The sequence below is a fragment of the Osmia bicornis genome, chromosome 2 (assembly GCF_907164935.1).
Source record: "Osmia bicornis bicornis chromosome 2, iOsmBic2.1, whole genome shotgun sequence".
Classification (NCBI taxonomy): domain Eukaryota; kingdom Metazoa; phylum Arthropoda; class Insecta; order Hymenoptera; family Megachilidae; genus Osmia; species Osmia bicornis.
This window is the reverse complement of record NC_060217.1, coordinates 13,648,847-13,661,998: the sequence shown is the minus strand read 5'-3', so window position 1 is coordinate 13,661,998 and position 13,152 is coordinate 13,648,847. Positions and strand designations below refer to the sequence as shown.

The following is a 13,152-nucleotide window of genomic DNA, read 5'->3' as shown; positions in this document are numbered from 1 at the left end:
GTCTGTTATACAAGAAGTGCATCAAGAACTCTATGAAGCCTCTTTTCCTCTCACTTACCGAAATATAATACCCGTACCTACGCTAAATTAAATTATTCATGAAATTAACTGGATTTATCAAATTCAAAATGAAAGATAAAGCAGTTACGTTCTGTTTACCTTTTCTTGTATACCGTTTCATGACACGATTGAAGTACACGCTCGTCACATTACATTTTCCAAAAGCGTTCTCGTTATTGCGGCTTCCTGTGGAGCAGGCCAGGATCGTGTTACGAACACATAACGGCCTAGCGACTTAATCGTTCGCGGACTATTAATTCAGTGGAAGACCGGCTAACACCGAAAACGGAAGCCACGCGCGTCACGTAGCAAACGCAACAGCCGCTGCGCCAGGTCGATATATTCGCATCCAAGTAGGGAAAGGAAGATTTTTCAATCCTAGACATTCGTCAATTTCTTTTTTCTTTCACAATTGGAAAAAAAATTTGGAAACTTTTCTTACCGAAAAATCGATGACTTCCACCGATCGACTCCGAAGAATGCACTCCAATTGTGAAGTCGTAAAGACTAGCGATAAGATTACTCGTTCGAAGACATCCATTCACGTAAAAGTACAAATTGCCTGTTCTTCTTTCTTTCGAATCGTTATCATTTCTCCATGTGGAAATGGTAAAAAAGTTGAAACCGGTGTTCACCCCGATCTACGACCGGTTAACGTTTCCATTTTGTTCTGCTTTTAGGATGGAACCACGTGTTACGAACCCGGAACCGAACTCGCTTCACCGCCTCTAGTCTTCTCTATTCTTAACGATGCGTTTATTTATCCGCGGTTTTCATGGAAAACCATGCGTACCATGCGGACGAAACGGGGTAGAAAAATGAAAGTTTACACCCCCTTTTGCTTAGTTATTTTCGGATCTTCCGTATACACCCTGAAACCTTTACATTTTTCTATTTTACTATTGTAGTTTTACTATAATAATAAAACGTTTTTCCAGTTTCTTGTAAATTTTATTCTACAAGAATTTTTGTTAGAAATTTTTTTTGGTGGCAGAATCGATAACGCGTAGTTTATTAGGAGAAAACAAGTATAACTCTTTCCGGTATTTTCGGCCGCAGGGATCGTGAACCCCGGTGTTTCCAGTCGGCTTCTGGTAGATATCGATATCGGTTGGCACAAAAGCCTCGTGTGCGAGAAAGACCCGAGTTATGGAAAACAAACGACCCCATTAATTATACCATGTACAGCCGATAAACTTACAAACGAAGTGCAAGCATCGATACGAAAATCTTTAATCTTGTTTGTCGACGCGTTGATATTTCAATAGATCACCGTTTCCTCGCGTTTTATCCGGACATCTTCGTGGCTCGGTTTTCTCAAATAACGAGGAACAAACGCATTAGACGAGCATTATTTCATTAATGCCCGTCGTGTCGGGGAAAGAGATTCTCGCGTGTCTCGTGTCGCTTAAGCGAAATGAACACGCCTGACCCACCAAGGGGAAGAAAACTAAAGCAGGTGTGTCTCCTGTTACTGCTTTAATAGCTCGCTGAAATTAAGCTTGCTATTCTATTAATTAAAACCCTCTATACACCTGCCCACTTCCATGAAACTCGACGTGACCTCTCTCTATTTTTTACTATTATCAAATTGTAGCGTGACATCCAATGTGGTAAGCATAAACATTATTTATATTTGGAAATTGAGAATTTGAAAACTGTTTCAGGGTCCCGTTCAAGCGACCGGGTTGTCCAAGCTCGACTCTCATCCCGAAGATGACGTGCTCTTCGTGTCCAGCAAAGATAGCGAAATTTCGAGTCTATGGGTGACTTATCTCACGGCTTGTTTCGAACAGATCAGCAGACAGCAGGGCCGACCGCCTTTCAAGTAACAATAATACCATTGCCTCCGTCGCAGATCGATATCGTGCTTACAAAATATGTATAATTCTACAAATAGCAATTTTCCTCGTTACAGAGTTCGTCACCTCACAGTGGAAGAATGTATACCAGCCGGTGGCGAGGAGAGGATTCGATCTGCTCGTCTGCAGATCGTTGTCGTGTGTCCAGTACTCCTGGAACGGAGACAAAGTCGTCCTGAACAAGCGCAAAGTCTATCCAGGCTACTGCTCCCAGACAAGGTCCTCGCGATGATGCTAGGTGTCCACGACAGCCACATCCAACGACAGTCACAAGTCCATCCTGTTCTCGTATAATCAATGGAGGAAATTCTCGTGAAGGATCAGGATGAGACTTTCGTCGGTGAATTGTTTAGGCGCGGGCTGTTGGTATCCTTGGCACCACCCCGCCTCCTGCGTTGAGGAGCGACAAAACAGCCTTCTCTGTGCATCCGAAGAAAGTTAAATTGGTAAAGATTCCTTCCTCGTCTCACGAGGGTGAAGATACTAATCAGAATTCCCAAGAAAGATGTTTGACTATGAGAATAATGGCATTTCAGGGGTCACAACAAACTAATCGCCTTGCTGAACGACCCGCTGCGACCGGAGGACACGGTATCGGTGATCGTCGATCGGTGTGGCGAAGCGATCGATATCGTTCAAGTGAAAAGGAGAAATCCCTACGCCCTGCAGTTTTCCATTCCAGAGAGGTGCCTAGACGTATCGATGTTGGTGGGCGTAGGGATATCTAAGAATGGTTGTCCGTTAGGTGTGAAGCAGGTCAAGTGTGAGAGTAGGCTGAGGGAACTTGATCAGATCCTTCGAGCCACGACAATCCCTTACAATTCATGTGTCAGGTAAAGGATCCATCAAGCCTGCACAGCAGCCGACGATTATGAAAACAGTTTAATTGTTATCAAGTTAATTCTTAATTGGCTCTGCAGACATTTGGCTTCAATCCGGGTGATCGCGAGCAGCTGGACACTGGATGGTCACGCGTTCCAACGAAACGTCCCACCGCAACTTTAATCTTCTATCTGCACCCACTGGAGTGGTGTCCAATCAAAGAGTCCACTCCAGTAAGTCTATATTTTTTAAACTTCTTTAAACATTCGCTTTACTATATGCACTGTTCTGTGCCGCTAGAAAGGATAGTCCGGTAAGAACTCGAATCTCTTCACTGTCTGATCGTGCTCTCGTATCGTCTATTTAAATAACATAAGGTTACTTAGAAAGTAAATAAGCTCTGTTGATTCAGGCCCTGAAGATAACCCAACGTTGTTGCATTTTGCTGCTCGTTTTGGCCTGGAGAGATTAGCCTGGCAACTGCTCGAGTGTCCAGGTGGCGACATAGCCTGCGATTTGAGGAACGTCTCAGAATTGACCCCTGCGGATCTCGCAGAACATCGGGACACGTGAGGACTGGCGCATCAGCTTCGTGGCTACATGGTACAAAACATCGCCTTTAAACCGACGTCACAGTTAGTCCAATGGAACCGGTACTTCCGCGATATTTCTCTATTCCTATTTGCAACTGTCCCTCGGACAATCGTGCTTCTACTTTCATCCATTGAATCCTATCAATTTAGCCTTCCGTTGTGGAAACATGATCTGCGCTTCACTTACAACTGCTTGTCATTATTTTCCAGACGGACTTTCTTTGAAACTTGATGTGTAACGGTAAAGTTATAAAGGAGATAGTAGAGGAAATTGTTCATTGAAGTTTGCTAGGCTAAATATAGGTTTATTATGTATATTGTTTTATTAGATGAGTTGGTAGAACTTTCAGTAAACTAACTGGTATCTTTGCTTTTGCATTGCATGTTGCGGCTGCACCTTGAATCCGCGGGTGTCACAGCAAATGAACGAGTTCACCAACATGTACAGCTATCGGAAAGTGATCAGTGAGACGACGACAGACCAAGCAGCAAGTGGTGTTTTTTCGTAATATTTCAAAAGACCGGCATTTTCAAAAAGACACGCGGCGCCATCTACGTTGTTTAGGAGCGCAAAAATTATGCCGACTTGTAGTTCTCCTCGGCGACAACAGAGGACGCTAAAAGCGCCATTGCGGGAATTATTTGAATTTAAAATCGAACTTGATATAATTTGTAGGTGCGTGACCCATCAACGACTAACCCAACGAACGACACCAACACGACAAAGAAGATTATTGTCGTCCACGACCTTGAGCGAAGCTTAATTCGGGTACCACCAGCCGCAGACCGATAACGTCTTTAATCTTACCAGGCCAATTACCAGTACACCCCCAGCCCAAACACTAGTAACCCCCTAGAAGCAACTTACTCGATTGTCCCGGCTCCAACCACCGTCGTCCGTCAGTCCCATCAACGCCGACACCGACAACGACCATTGCCAATGGCCTTGAACTACCTCTTCAAGGTTACATGAAATGCATCCAGCTGGGACCGTGGTGACCTCCACTTCTTCAACATGTTATAAGGCTATTCTTCCATCTAAAAATTCCCCATTTTTTAGTTCCTTCGATTCAAACATTCAGTAATCTTAAACCACTTAATTTAACTTTAAAGGGTCCAAAACGCCCACGTCGAATGTAACGAGTCAACAGCCATCTCGTACAGCGACGCCCACGCAAAATCGTCCAGATTCTCACCCACCCCTTGACTACTCGAGAGGAAAACAGTCAATCTTCGTGCTATTATGGCAGAGCAGCCTCGAATTTCAGCACAAAGTCGAGGGAACCTTCGGGTCCTCAGGACGAGCTTCTTGAGACTCATAAAGTCGGACTTCAAGAACAACGTGTTCACGATACCGAGGGTGGAGAGCTGGTGGAGAACTGGAGGAACCGCAAACGACGTTCAACCAAGCTTCAAAGATAAACAGAGACCATTGAACGCGATGAGGGAAGAATATGAAAGGATACAAAAGAAACTGAAGGAAGAGATGAAAGGCCCCTACACCTTTCGATAGGATTCGAAAATCTTCTCTAAAGGAAAGAAAGGTGATTAAAGCGAGATATATATCCTTGGACTATAACATACATATTTAATAAAGGCTATAATTCTTGATGGTTTAATGCGTTTATAGATTCAAAAGATTCTGCAAATGGAAGCGATGATTCGTACTTTAGCTACCAAAACGGAAAATGTTAATGGTGGATTAGCAGATCGCAGACCAGTTAGCAGTTTGAGTCTCGTAGCGTTTCGAGTATGAACTTCTCTATTAATGTTCATTTCTACTCCTCGGATTACGTTAGAAATCTACATGAATAAAATAAAATTATTTATTATGCTTTTATCTTTCTAGGCTCGTCTTCGTCTGGTAGAATGAGTACTGGCCAGTGGGTGCAGTGGAACCAGTCTAGGCGACAGTGGAACTCATCTGATACCGAGATCGGAGAGTTAGTATCTTTCAGAAATTCCATCTTCCCTTAACCAGAATCGAAACTTGAAGGCGTTTGTCTTAAATAAAAGAAATTATTTCAGCTTCAGAATGCCAGAGAAGACAAGGGTGGTATAATGTCGTACGAAATACCACCTGCTCCAAAACCTTCACCGGAAGATATTCACCTGCTCTCAGGTACTCTCCATCCCCTCGATCCTCGAGCCGGCAACGATCTTGATCTAGACCGTCGCACCCCCCCGTCAAGATAGAAGACAATGAGTATTACATCGCCTTTCCACCCTCAGGATTACTATTCACTGTAAATCATGATACACATTTAAAAATCTCTTTAAATAACCCCTGGTCGTCTATCAATAGGAAATTAATGAAAAAAAATTAATTATTCAACAGCTTTCAAAACAGACGGTTCTCTGAAGGGAACCGAAAACACCAAGCTCCCTGTGACCACCAATGGTATCTGGACATGATCCAAAACTCTCTCCAGCGACGGACAATCCAGAGTCAGAAATCCTAAACACCCTGGGAACAATTACGCGAATATCGAGCCATCCACGTTGAACTCAGCACCCGTGCCCCCTCCAGGCATGTGCATTCCCACGAATTACATGAACGTGGTGCCAGCATCCGTTACCTCGTTCCAGGAACCCGTTCAAGAACAGCAGACCGAGCAAAACCACTCACCGACTCGGAGTCACACTTCTGAATCACCGAAAAGTCGTCCAAGGTGGAGACCCCCACTCGGCCCAGAACAAGGAAAGGTCATTCATGGTCCAGGGTCAACACATGGACGACGTTACGAGGTAAAGAAACGAAGAAGAATACGTGGAAACAGATTCCGGAACGTTTTAGAAGGCATAGATGTACCGGATTCTTGCAAAATGGCCGGAATATATGAATGTGGAGGTGTCTCAAGATCTCAGAGCTGGCGGTGTTAAAAAGACACCAGCACCTCCTGTACCACCACGAGGTAGGATAATTTTCCATGTTTTTAAGCAACATTCTCAACGCAAGGTTTTTTAACATTCTTCGCAAGCTAATCATTTTACCTGGGGCAATCACGAAGGTTGGTTACTTAATCGAACTTTCATTCGTTCAATTACCTTAAACGGAATCAATAATGCAATCTTTTCGCTGTAACCCGAGTCACTTTACATTTAAGGGTTGACTGCTGACTCCATAGTTATCTAAGAGGAAAATGAATCACAATTTTATAAAACCGATGTTTAATTTTTCTGTTACAGCCTCCACAAAGAAGTAGAAGAAAAGCTGCAAATACAAATTTTTTTTTAATCTTAGCTGGCTCGATCGTTCAAAGAAAGTGCCCTCGACGACTGTTTTCCATATAAGTAGTATTCAAGTGTCGTTTGAAGCAATCAAACAGCGTAAATATTCTTCATAATCGTAGTATTAGTAGCATATTTAAATGTACATCATTCGTGTCGCTTAAAGAAACATGAATATCGTAGTCCTCTCTTTTTACTTGAATACTCGATGAGAAGTGACTTAATCTGTAGAGAATTGTTTTGTTATGTTAATACGCGGATACTTGTGTTAGTACTAGAGTACACTTCCACTCCTTATTGTATTTTAAAATTGCCTCGAATGCAAAAATAAGAAGGTTCAAGGATTCTTGATTTTTTATTTAAAATTTTTATTGTTTTTAATTCAGACATTGTTCCCATTTTATATCGTCTTGCTACAAAAAAATTTTAACTTAGATCGTTTCAACTGATACGCATTCGAGGCTCTTTAATTACGCCACTAAGTTGTATATTAATTAAATAATGCTCGAATCTCGAGCTAATGAAAAATACAATGCTAGCGAGCGCCAAATCAAAGTTTCATCGTTTGGCAAAATGCCAACGCAACAAAAAAATGTACATAGTATTGTCTACTCTGATTTTTATAATTATTGTAATCCATTAATCGCATTCTTAATCCAATTTAATGATACTATTATTATTAATGAAAAAAAAAAAGATTTCTTTCATCGACGTCGAAGAGAGTGTGAAACGAAAGCTGGCGTCGCATGATCATTTTATTCTATATTCTATAATTGTTTATTAATATAAACAATATTTTGTACAGGCGTCAAATTGTTTCTATAAGGACGTGTGAGAAGTACCAAGGATGCATTTATCATTTCAATTGTAACGCGTTACTCTAGCCGTTTTACATTATAATCCTCCTTTTTTTACCTACTTTTTATATTTATGTCTACAGTAATAAACGTGAAGGTAAAATACGACAGTCGTTCGAATTCGAATCCCGGCTGGGATTATTTTGAAAACTTGGAAACCACGAAAAACCCGTCGTCCTCGAAAATCGTCACTTAGTTTTAATTGTTACTAAATAATAATTAATATTCGTGCGCAAATTGATACAGGTATCGGTTTATACGGATTCTTGTTAGATATTTATAGAGACGGAAAGATATCTGCGACTGACGTGAGTTCTACTGAAAATTGAAGGATCATTTTACAAAACAATGACACCATATGATTCGAAGCATTTTTAGCACAGCAAACGATGCATCGTTAAACGAAATGTGATGTCACGTTCATTTGCGTAGAAGCAGTTGCATTTTTGAATAAAACATAGGATCGGGTATTCATCGCCAGTACTGAATTACCTGTTACAGTGTCCGCATCGGTGATAGGAAAATCCAGTCACTCATCCTGGAAAACTTTCGATTTCTGACTAATACGTTCTTTCTCTCGCGAAGGACGACTGTTTCCAACAAGAAAGGTACATACCCGTTCTTTAATTCAAAAGACTCTTATTGCATTAATTGTAAACCATCTAAATACAAATACAACAATTTTTTAAGTGACCGTTAAATTGAGATCATGAAAGAAGAGATGAAATTCGATAAGGTTTCATTTAGGAAAGAACGAGACTATCCGGAAATCGTTCAGACTGCAAACACCCACGCGTTTCTTTCCCCCAGTTTCGAAGAAACCGCTATCTTTCTTCCGCTCGATTTAGATTTCTCGTTAATTGGATTTGCCTGGCTAATTATCGTTGCGGTTCGACATCCGAGTTAGGACTAACGATCTCTGATCTCTGTTACGCGCGTACCACGTGCTGCGCAAATTTATTAAGTGGGGTTCGATACTATATAGGAGGGAAATTCTTTTCTCTTCGGCAAAACAAAAAAACTGTCGATGAACAATTTCTTCTTCTTCTTCGTCTTGAATTTCATCGTCGTCGATTTGTCGCACGTAAGACGTACTTTCTTCCTTATAAAGTGAACCAAAACATTTCATCAAAATAGTGTTGCTTGAAATTGTCACCTTGTTCATCCTAAAAACAGTGATGAAGAAGAATTAATAAAGTCCGATAAAAGTTTGATAAAAATATGATACAAAATAAGTGATATATATATATAAATTAAAATAAGTTACGAATGTGAAGTCAAATCTTCTATTCTTTGTTTTCAGCTGTATTAACAATTGAAAAATGAAGTTACTCCTAGCAATCTTTGTATTAACATTAGCTTCAACTACAACTCTTGGTCAGTCTAGGTATGTTGTACCACAATTAATATTTTTATCCCGTATAACTAATATTATATTTTCAGGTATGAGCCATTTGCTGAGAAACCAGGTTCCTGTCCACCAGCATTGCCAGTGCAAATTTGCAGTCGATCTTGCTTCTCTGATTCTCATTGTTTAGGAATTGGCAAGTGTTGTCCCACCAACTGTGGAGGCTTTGTTTGTTCCAAACCTGTAACTATGAGACAACCAATTTCAAAAGGTATGAAAAAAAAACAAATTTTATAAAACAACTGAAATCTAGATTACACTTCATATTCAAACAGAGAAACCAGGCTCTTGCCCGGCAGTACCAAAAGGAAGATGGGTATGTTCACCAACCTGCAGTGTTGACAATGATTGCAGAGGAACATTGAAATGTTGCAAAAATCGTTGTGGTGCTCTGGCTTGTCAAAAACCGGACATTGAGATAGTTGAATCCTTGGAAATTCCAGTTATTCCATTACCAGAAGAGTCTTTCAATGTACCTAGAAATCCTTACTTGAATTATCCTAGGGACCCAAGTTCTTATCCTTATTACTTTTACAACAATAATTAATTAAAATTATCATAAAAGATAAGGATTTCATTAATTTCTATCACGTTCAAATGTACTATGTATTTACCTGTGCCATACTTTTGATTCATGTTATGTGTTAGTGTATATATTTACTATATAATGTAATACCATACAACATTTAATAATAAATTATCAATTACAAATTGAATGAATTAAACAAAAATTGGTGTTTAAAAAACAATAGGAGAATTTAAATTTCACGCATGCGTTCGTAAAATATAAATTACCTGCGATTCCGTGAAATTTTTCATTGACTATTTCTTGGAAGTAATTTCGTTGACGAATGTTCTTACGTAACAGATTACCTCATTAACCTATTAAACTACATTTACATAGAACCTTGAACGATACGATGGTACATTCGCAGATAGAAAACAGTGAAAATGGGGACAACAAGAAATTTTTTAATTCGTTTAGAGAAATTAATATTGTGGATTGTAGACGTCAGGGGGGTAACAGTATGTTACTGGCTAATGCCCTATTCCTACGACAATTTTTCATAAAATCATGTTACGTTGAAACAGTAATGGTACTCAATCTGAAGACTGCATGAGTCATTCAATGTACATACGTACTACATATCCTATTGAACATACCCAAGTGTAATATTCCGCGAATACTCGTTTGAATCATAACGGTAAAAACATTTCGATAATGACTATTAAACCGCTTATAAAGCGAAATGGTATAGAGGATTGTGAGAAACCTTGTTGCAATCACAACCGATCGTGCCAGCTTCCTCTACCATCACGACAAATAAGTTACCTTTCGCTCTCACGATAGAGGTGGAAATGACGAGAGTACATAGATGACCTGGCAAAAGAAGAAGACAGAGTGAAAAGGAGAGATTTAAGAAGCTGCGTTCTTATCGTGCATCAATTGGACGTGGTTCATCTGCCGTTGAACAAGTTCGGTGGGCTAAAAAGAAGAAAAGGCATCGTGTGAGGTTCTTGACAAATGGAAATGCATAGTACGTATAATTATAAAAACCGATTTCTTTCTTTTCTGATATGTAACACGTTTTAAGAATTATTAAATGTCGAGGAATATAATGAAATACAAGAATTTTATTCATCTTTAAAAACTATAAAAATTTGTCAACTGTTCTATGAATTTCACAATTACAGTTGAAGTATGAGTAACTTATTATTTTGTACAATAGAGAGAGGGACCATTTTTGCACTGACGGTGTGTTTGTTGATTGCCGCAGCAGTCGCGCAGCTGTCTTGTAAGTTAATTAATCATTCAAGCATATATCTATCTATATATATATATATCATATGATATCTTGCACGAACTTATTGATATTTATAAGTCGTTATCAAGTCATTCATTCGCGTGCACGCGACAAAGACCTACATATAAACAAAAGACATATTCCTTTTATCGATACAGATTAAATGTTTATCAGCTTCGCATATTTTTGCTAAATCAAGATTGTTATTGTATATTTTACCTTAAAAAGTTTGTACAAGTTTCCCCGCACTCAGGTAGAATACGATAAAACGAAAAGTATTGTCATATTTACGATCACGTTATCACACGAGTTATGCTATTTTTCATTACGATTTATCGGTTGATATCTTAACTTGTATTGTAAAATGTGGTCCGAGCTGTAACTGTGTTCCACAAATTCCTAATTTATTTAATACAAATGATGAATTAAATACGCTATAATCATTAGTACTTACGTGCATACCGTTAATTTGTTTTAGTCAAAGGTGGTCATTGCCCATTGAAGGACAGCGTGTCGAAATGTTTTCCTAGATGCGTTTCGGATTTTCAATGCTCCTTTAATGAAAAATGTTGCCCAAATAAATGCGGCACTGAATCGTGCGTACAGGCTAGTCTGATAAGTACTGGTAGTGGATACAAAGGATCACAAAATGGTAAAAAAAGTGATATTTTCTTAAAGTTCAGATTCAAATAATTTGAAAACGCTTTACATTTCAGATGGCGTTTATTGCGCAGGCGTGAAATGTGGTCCATATCAAAAATGTCAATTCGACCGTAAAACTAAACGCGAAAAATGCGTTCGTACATAAGTGAATTTTCGACTGCATCCGTTAATTTCAATAAAGCATGTTTTAATAATATCAGTTGTAATTTATTGAATAAATTTTAAATTGAACTTAAATGGAACTCGAATTGCGAGTTCTAGCGATAACAACCTGTTGAAAAAGTCGACAATCGACAATCGAATGAGCTACTCTAATCGATATCTCTGCATAACCTTTATATTATTCACAATTATTCAATAAAAGGTGTACCAAGGCGTACCATCAACAAAAAGTTTATTGTAATTAGTCTTTTTAAAATAAATACGAAGTGATGCGAAAGTGAAGTCACTTTATTTTGAATGTTTTTCGACAAAATGACATTTGATCAAATTTAATATCTTGTCATAAAAGTACACTTTTTTTTAATAACAAAAGGAAAGGTTAGATTTATGCCGATCTTACGATGGCTGTAGAATTTTTAGTAAATCGATTAAAAGCCCTTATCGTGATTCTCTTGGGAATATTTAAACGGGCAATGTGTTGTCTTCGACGTCGACGAAGATCGTCCTGTGATTCAATTCCTTTATCTGTTGTCGGCGTAGTGCCGAATACTTCAAATAACCCAACAGTGAGTTTTGATCGCTTTAATCATCATCTTTAATATTTTATAACGAGTTTATGATTATGTAAACCCTGTTGTACCATTGACTTCGATAATAGTAATCACTGAAGATGCTTGCTCAAGGAATCAGAGCAGTGGGATCAATGGGAGGAAAATCCTATTGTAGTCATACCAAATAAGCCAGTTAATGCGATACAAGCTAAGATCGACCAGTACCGACAGCAAGCATCTAAACCAACAGAAGTAACCGAAGAGCAGCAACAAAATTTCTTTGAAGTAATTATTTCTAATGTTTTAATAACATTGAGTATACGTTTAACTTTTGTTTATTATTTCAGGACATGACACCAAAGATTACTGCACAGACAAAGATTCTAGTTAAGGATAAAGCATCAGAAAATGCATCGTGGAATTCCTCAAGATTAGCAGTTGCTAATAATCCTCTGCCATCTGTAAGTTTAAATATTGTAAATAATCTTAATTCTATGAATAAGATTATGAAACATAAAATTAATACCCAGAAGGAACTAGAAGAATGGGAAGATAATGCTGTTGGTTGGGAAGAAGAAACGGTTAAAGAATTTGGAGACCCTACAAAAGCTTTAAGAGAACAGAAGCGAAGAGAAAGAGAACAACGGCTGTTTGAACAACAACAGAAAAGAACTGAACGCAATTCGAGACCACAACCATTAGGAGCGAAACTAAATTCTCGATGAAGAAGAACGAGTTTGTAAAACTTTATATTTATCGTCGCCATGTGACGTCGTTTATATATGAAAACGTTTTTAAAATCGCGTAGTATATTGATTAAACTGGGAGAAAATCAAAGGAAAGCATTATTTATAAGTTATTATTGTGTTCCTATAAAATTTGTTTAATTGTATTACGTGTCGAGAAACAAGTTGGGGAGCATTTTGCTTAAAAAGTTAAATGTTATATTTTAAGCTGTTTATTAATTATTAATACACTGCATTTAACTTACTGTTTCAGTTTGACTGAATAGCATTTAATATTGTGGAAGACATTGAACTTATTAAAGAATATATGTTGAAAACATTTCATGTATATAATGTTGTAACACTATTTAAACTCTGTTTCTTTTACAGGCAGACCATTGCTTTTTTAATGA

At 38.5% G+C, this 13,152-nt stretch overlaps 5 protein-coding genes across 11 annotated transcripts in view; all 5 read left to right on the top strand.

The window, feature by feature from the left end:
- Positions 1-2,363, top strand: part of LOC114875827 — a 34,290-nt gene extending 31,927 nt beyond the window's left edge. For all 5 annotated transcript variants that reach the window (XM_046288554.1, XM_046288549.1, XM_046288550.1 and 2 more), the window contains exons 6-7: positions 1,728-1,888; positions 1,979-2,363. In XM_046288554.1, the coding sequence (XP_046144510.1) occupies positions 1,728-1,780 (53 nt within the window). In that variant the 3' untranslated portion in view covers positions 1,781-1,888; positions 1,979-2,363. The remainder of the gene's footprint in view (positions 1-1,727; positions 1,889-1,978) is intronic.
- LOC123987645 lies at positions 1,941-5,735 on the top strand. Its single transcript, XM_046289344.1, is given in 12 exon segments — positions 1,941-2,210; positions 2,276-2,368; positions 2,460-2,727; positions 2,730-2,750; positions 2,873-2,977; positions 3,157-3,347; positions 3,757-3,842; positions 4,556-4,881; positions 4,968-5,087; positions 5,187-5,280; positions 5,366-5,583; positions 5,676-5,735. Coding segments are annotated over 8 exon segments (1,329 nt in total). The 3' UTR covers positions 4,851-4,881; positions 4,968-5,087; positions 5,187-5,280; positions 5,366-5,583; positions 5,676-5,735.
- On the top strand, positions 5,722-9,549 carry LOC114875834 (waprin-Phi1-like). 2 transcript variants are annotated; one of them, XM_046288572.1, is made up of 5 exons: positions 5,722-6,252; positions 6,527-8,033; positions 8,729-8,812; positions 8,869-9,044; positions 9,109-9,549. In XM_046288572.1, exons 3-5 carry the CDS (start codon positions 8,748-8,750, stop codon positions 9,378-9,380), a joined length of 513 nt encoding a protein of 170 aa, XP_046144528.1. In that variant the 5' UTR covers positions 5,722-6,252; positions 6,527-8,033; positions 8,729-8,747; the 3' UTR covers positions 9,381-9,549. The 2 variants fall into 2 exon arrangements, with proteins under 2 accessions (XP_046144528.1, XP_029042415.1); XM_029186582.2 differs by lacking the exons at positions 5,722-6,252; positions 6,527-8,033 and adding an exon at positions 8,058-8,509.
- A 389-nt stretch (positions 9,550-9,938) lies between these two features.
- LOC114875843 (antileukoproteinase) lies at positions 9,939-11,497 on the top strand. The gene is made up of 4 exons (XM_029186598.2): positions 9,939-10,371; positions 10,564-10,629; positions 11,117-11,290; positions 11,355-11,497. The coding sequence occupies exons 1-4, from the start codon at positions 10,359-10,361 to the stop codon at positions 11,444-11,446; spliced, it is 345 nt and encodes a 114-aa protein (XP_029042431.1). The 5' UTR covers positions 9,939-10,358; the 3' UTR covers positions 11,447-11,497.
- A 13-nt stretch (positions 11,498-11,510) lies between these two features.
- Positions 11,511-12,856, top strand: LOC114875841 (receptor-binding cancer antigen expressed on SiSo cells-like). 2 transcript variants are annotated; one of them, XM_029186597.2, is made up of 4 exons: positions 11,511-12,029; positions 12,147-12,299; positions 12,362-12,475; positions 12,548-12,856. In XM_029186597.2, the coding sequence occupies exons 1-4, from the start codon at positions 11,865-11,867 to the stop codon at positions 12,737-12,739; spliced, it is 624 nt and encodes a 207-aa protein (XP_029042430.1). In that variant the 5' UTR covers positions 11,511-11,864; the 3' UTR covers positions 12,740-12,856. The 2 variants fall into 2 exon arrangements, with proteins under 2 accessions (XP_029042430.1, XP_029042429.1); XM_029186596.2 differs by having other exon boundaries at positions 11,602-12,029; positions 12,545-12,856.
- Positions 12,857-13,152: the final 296 nt, after the last annotated feature.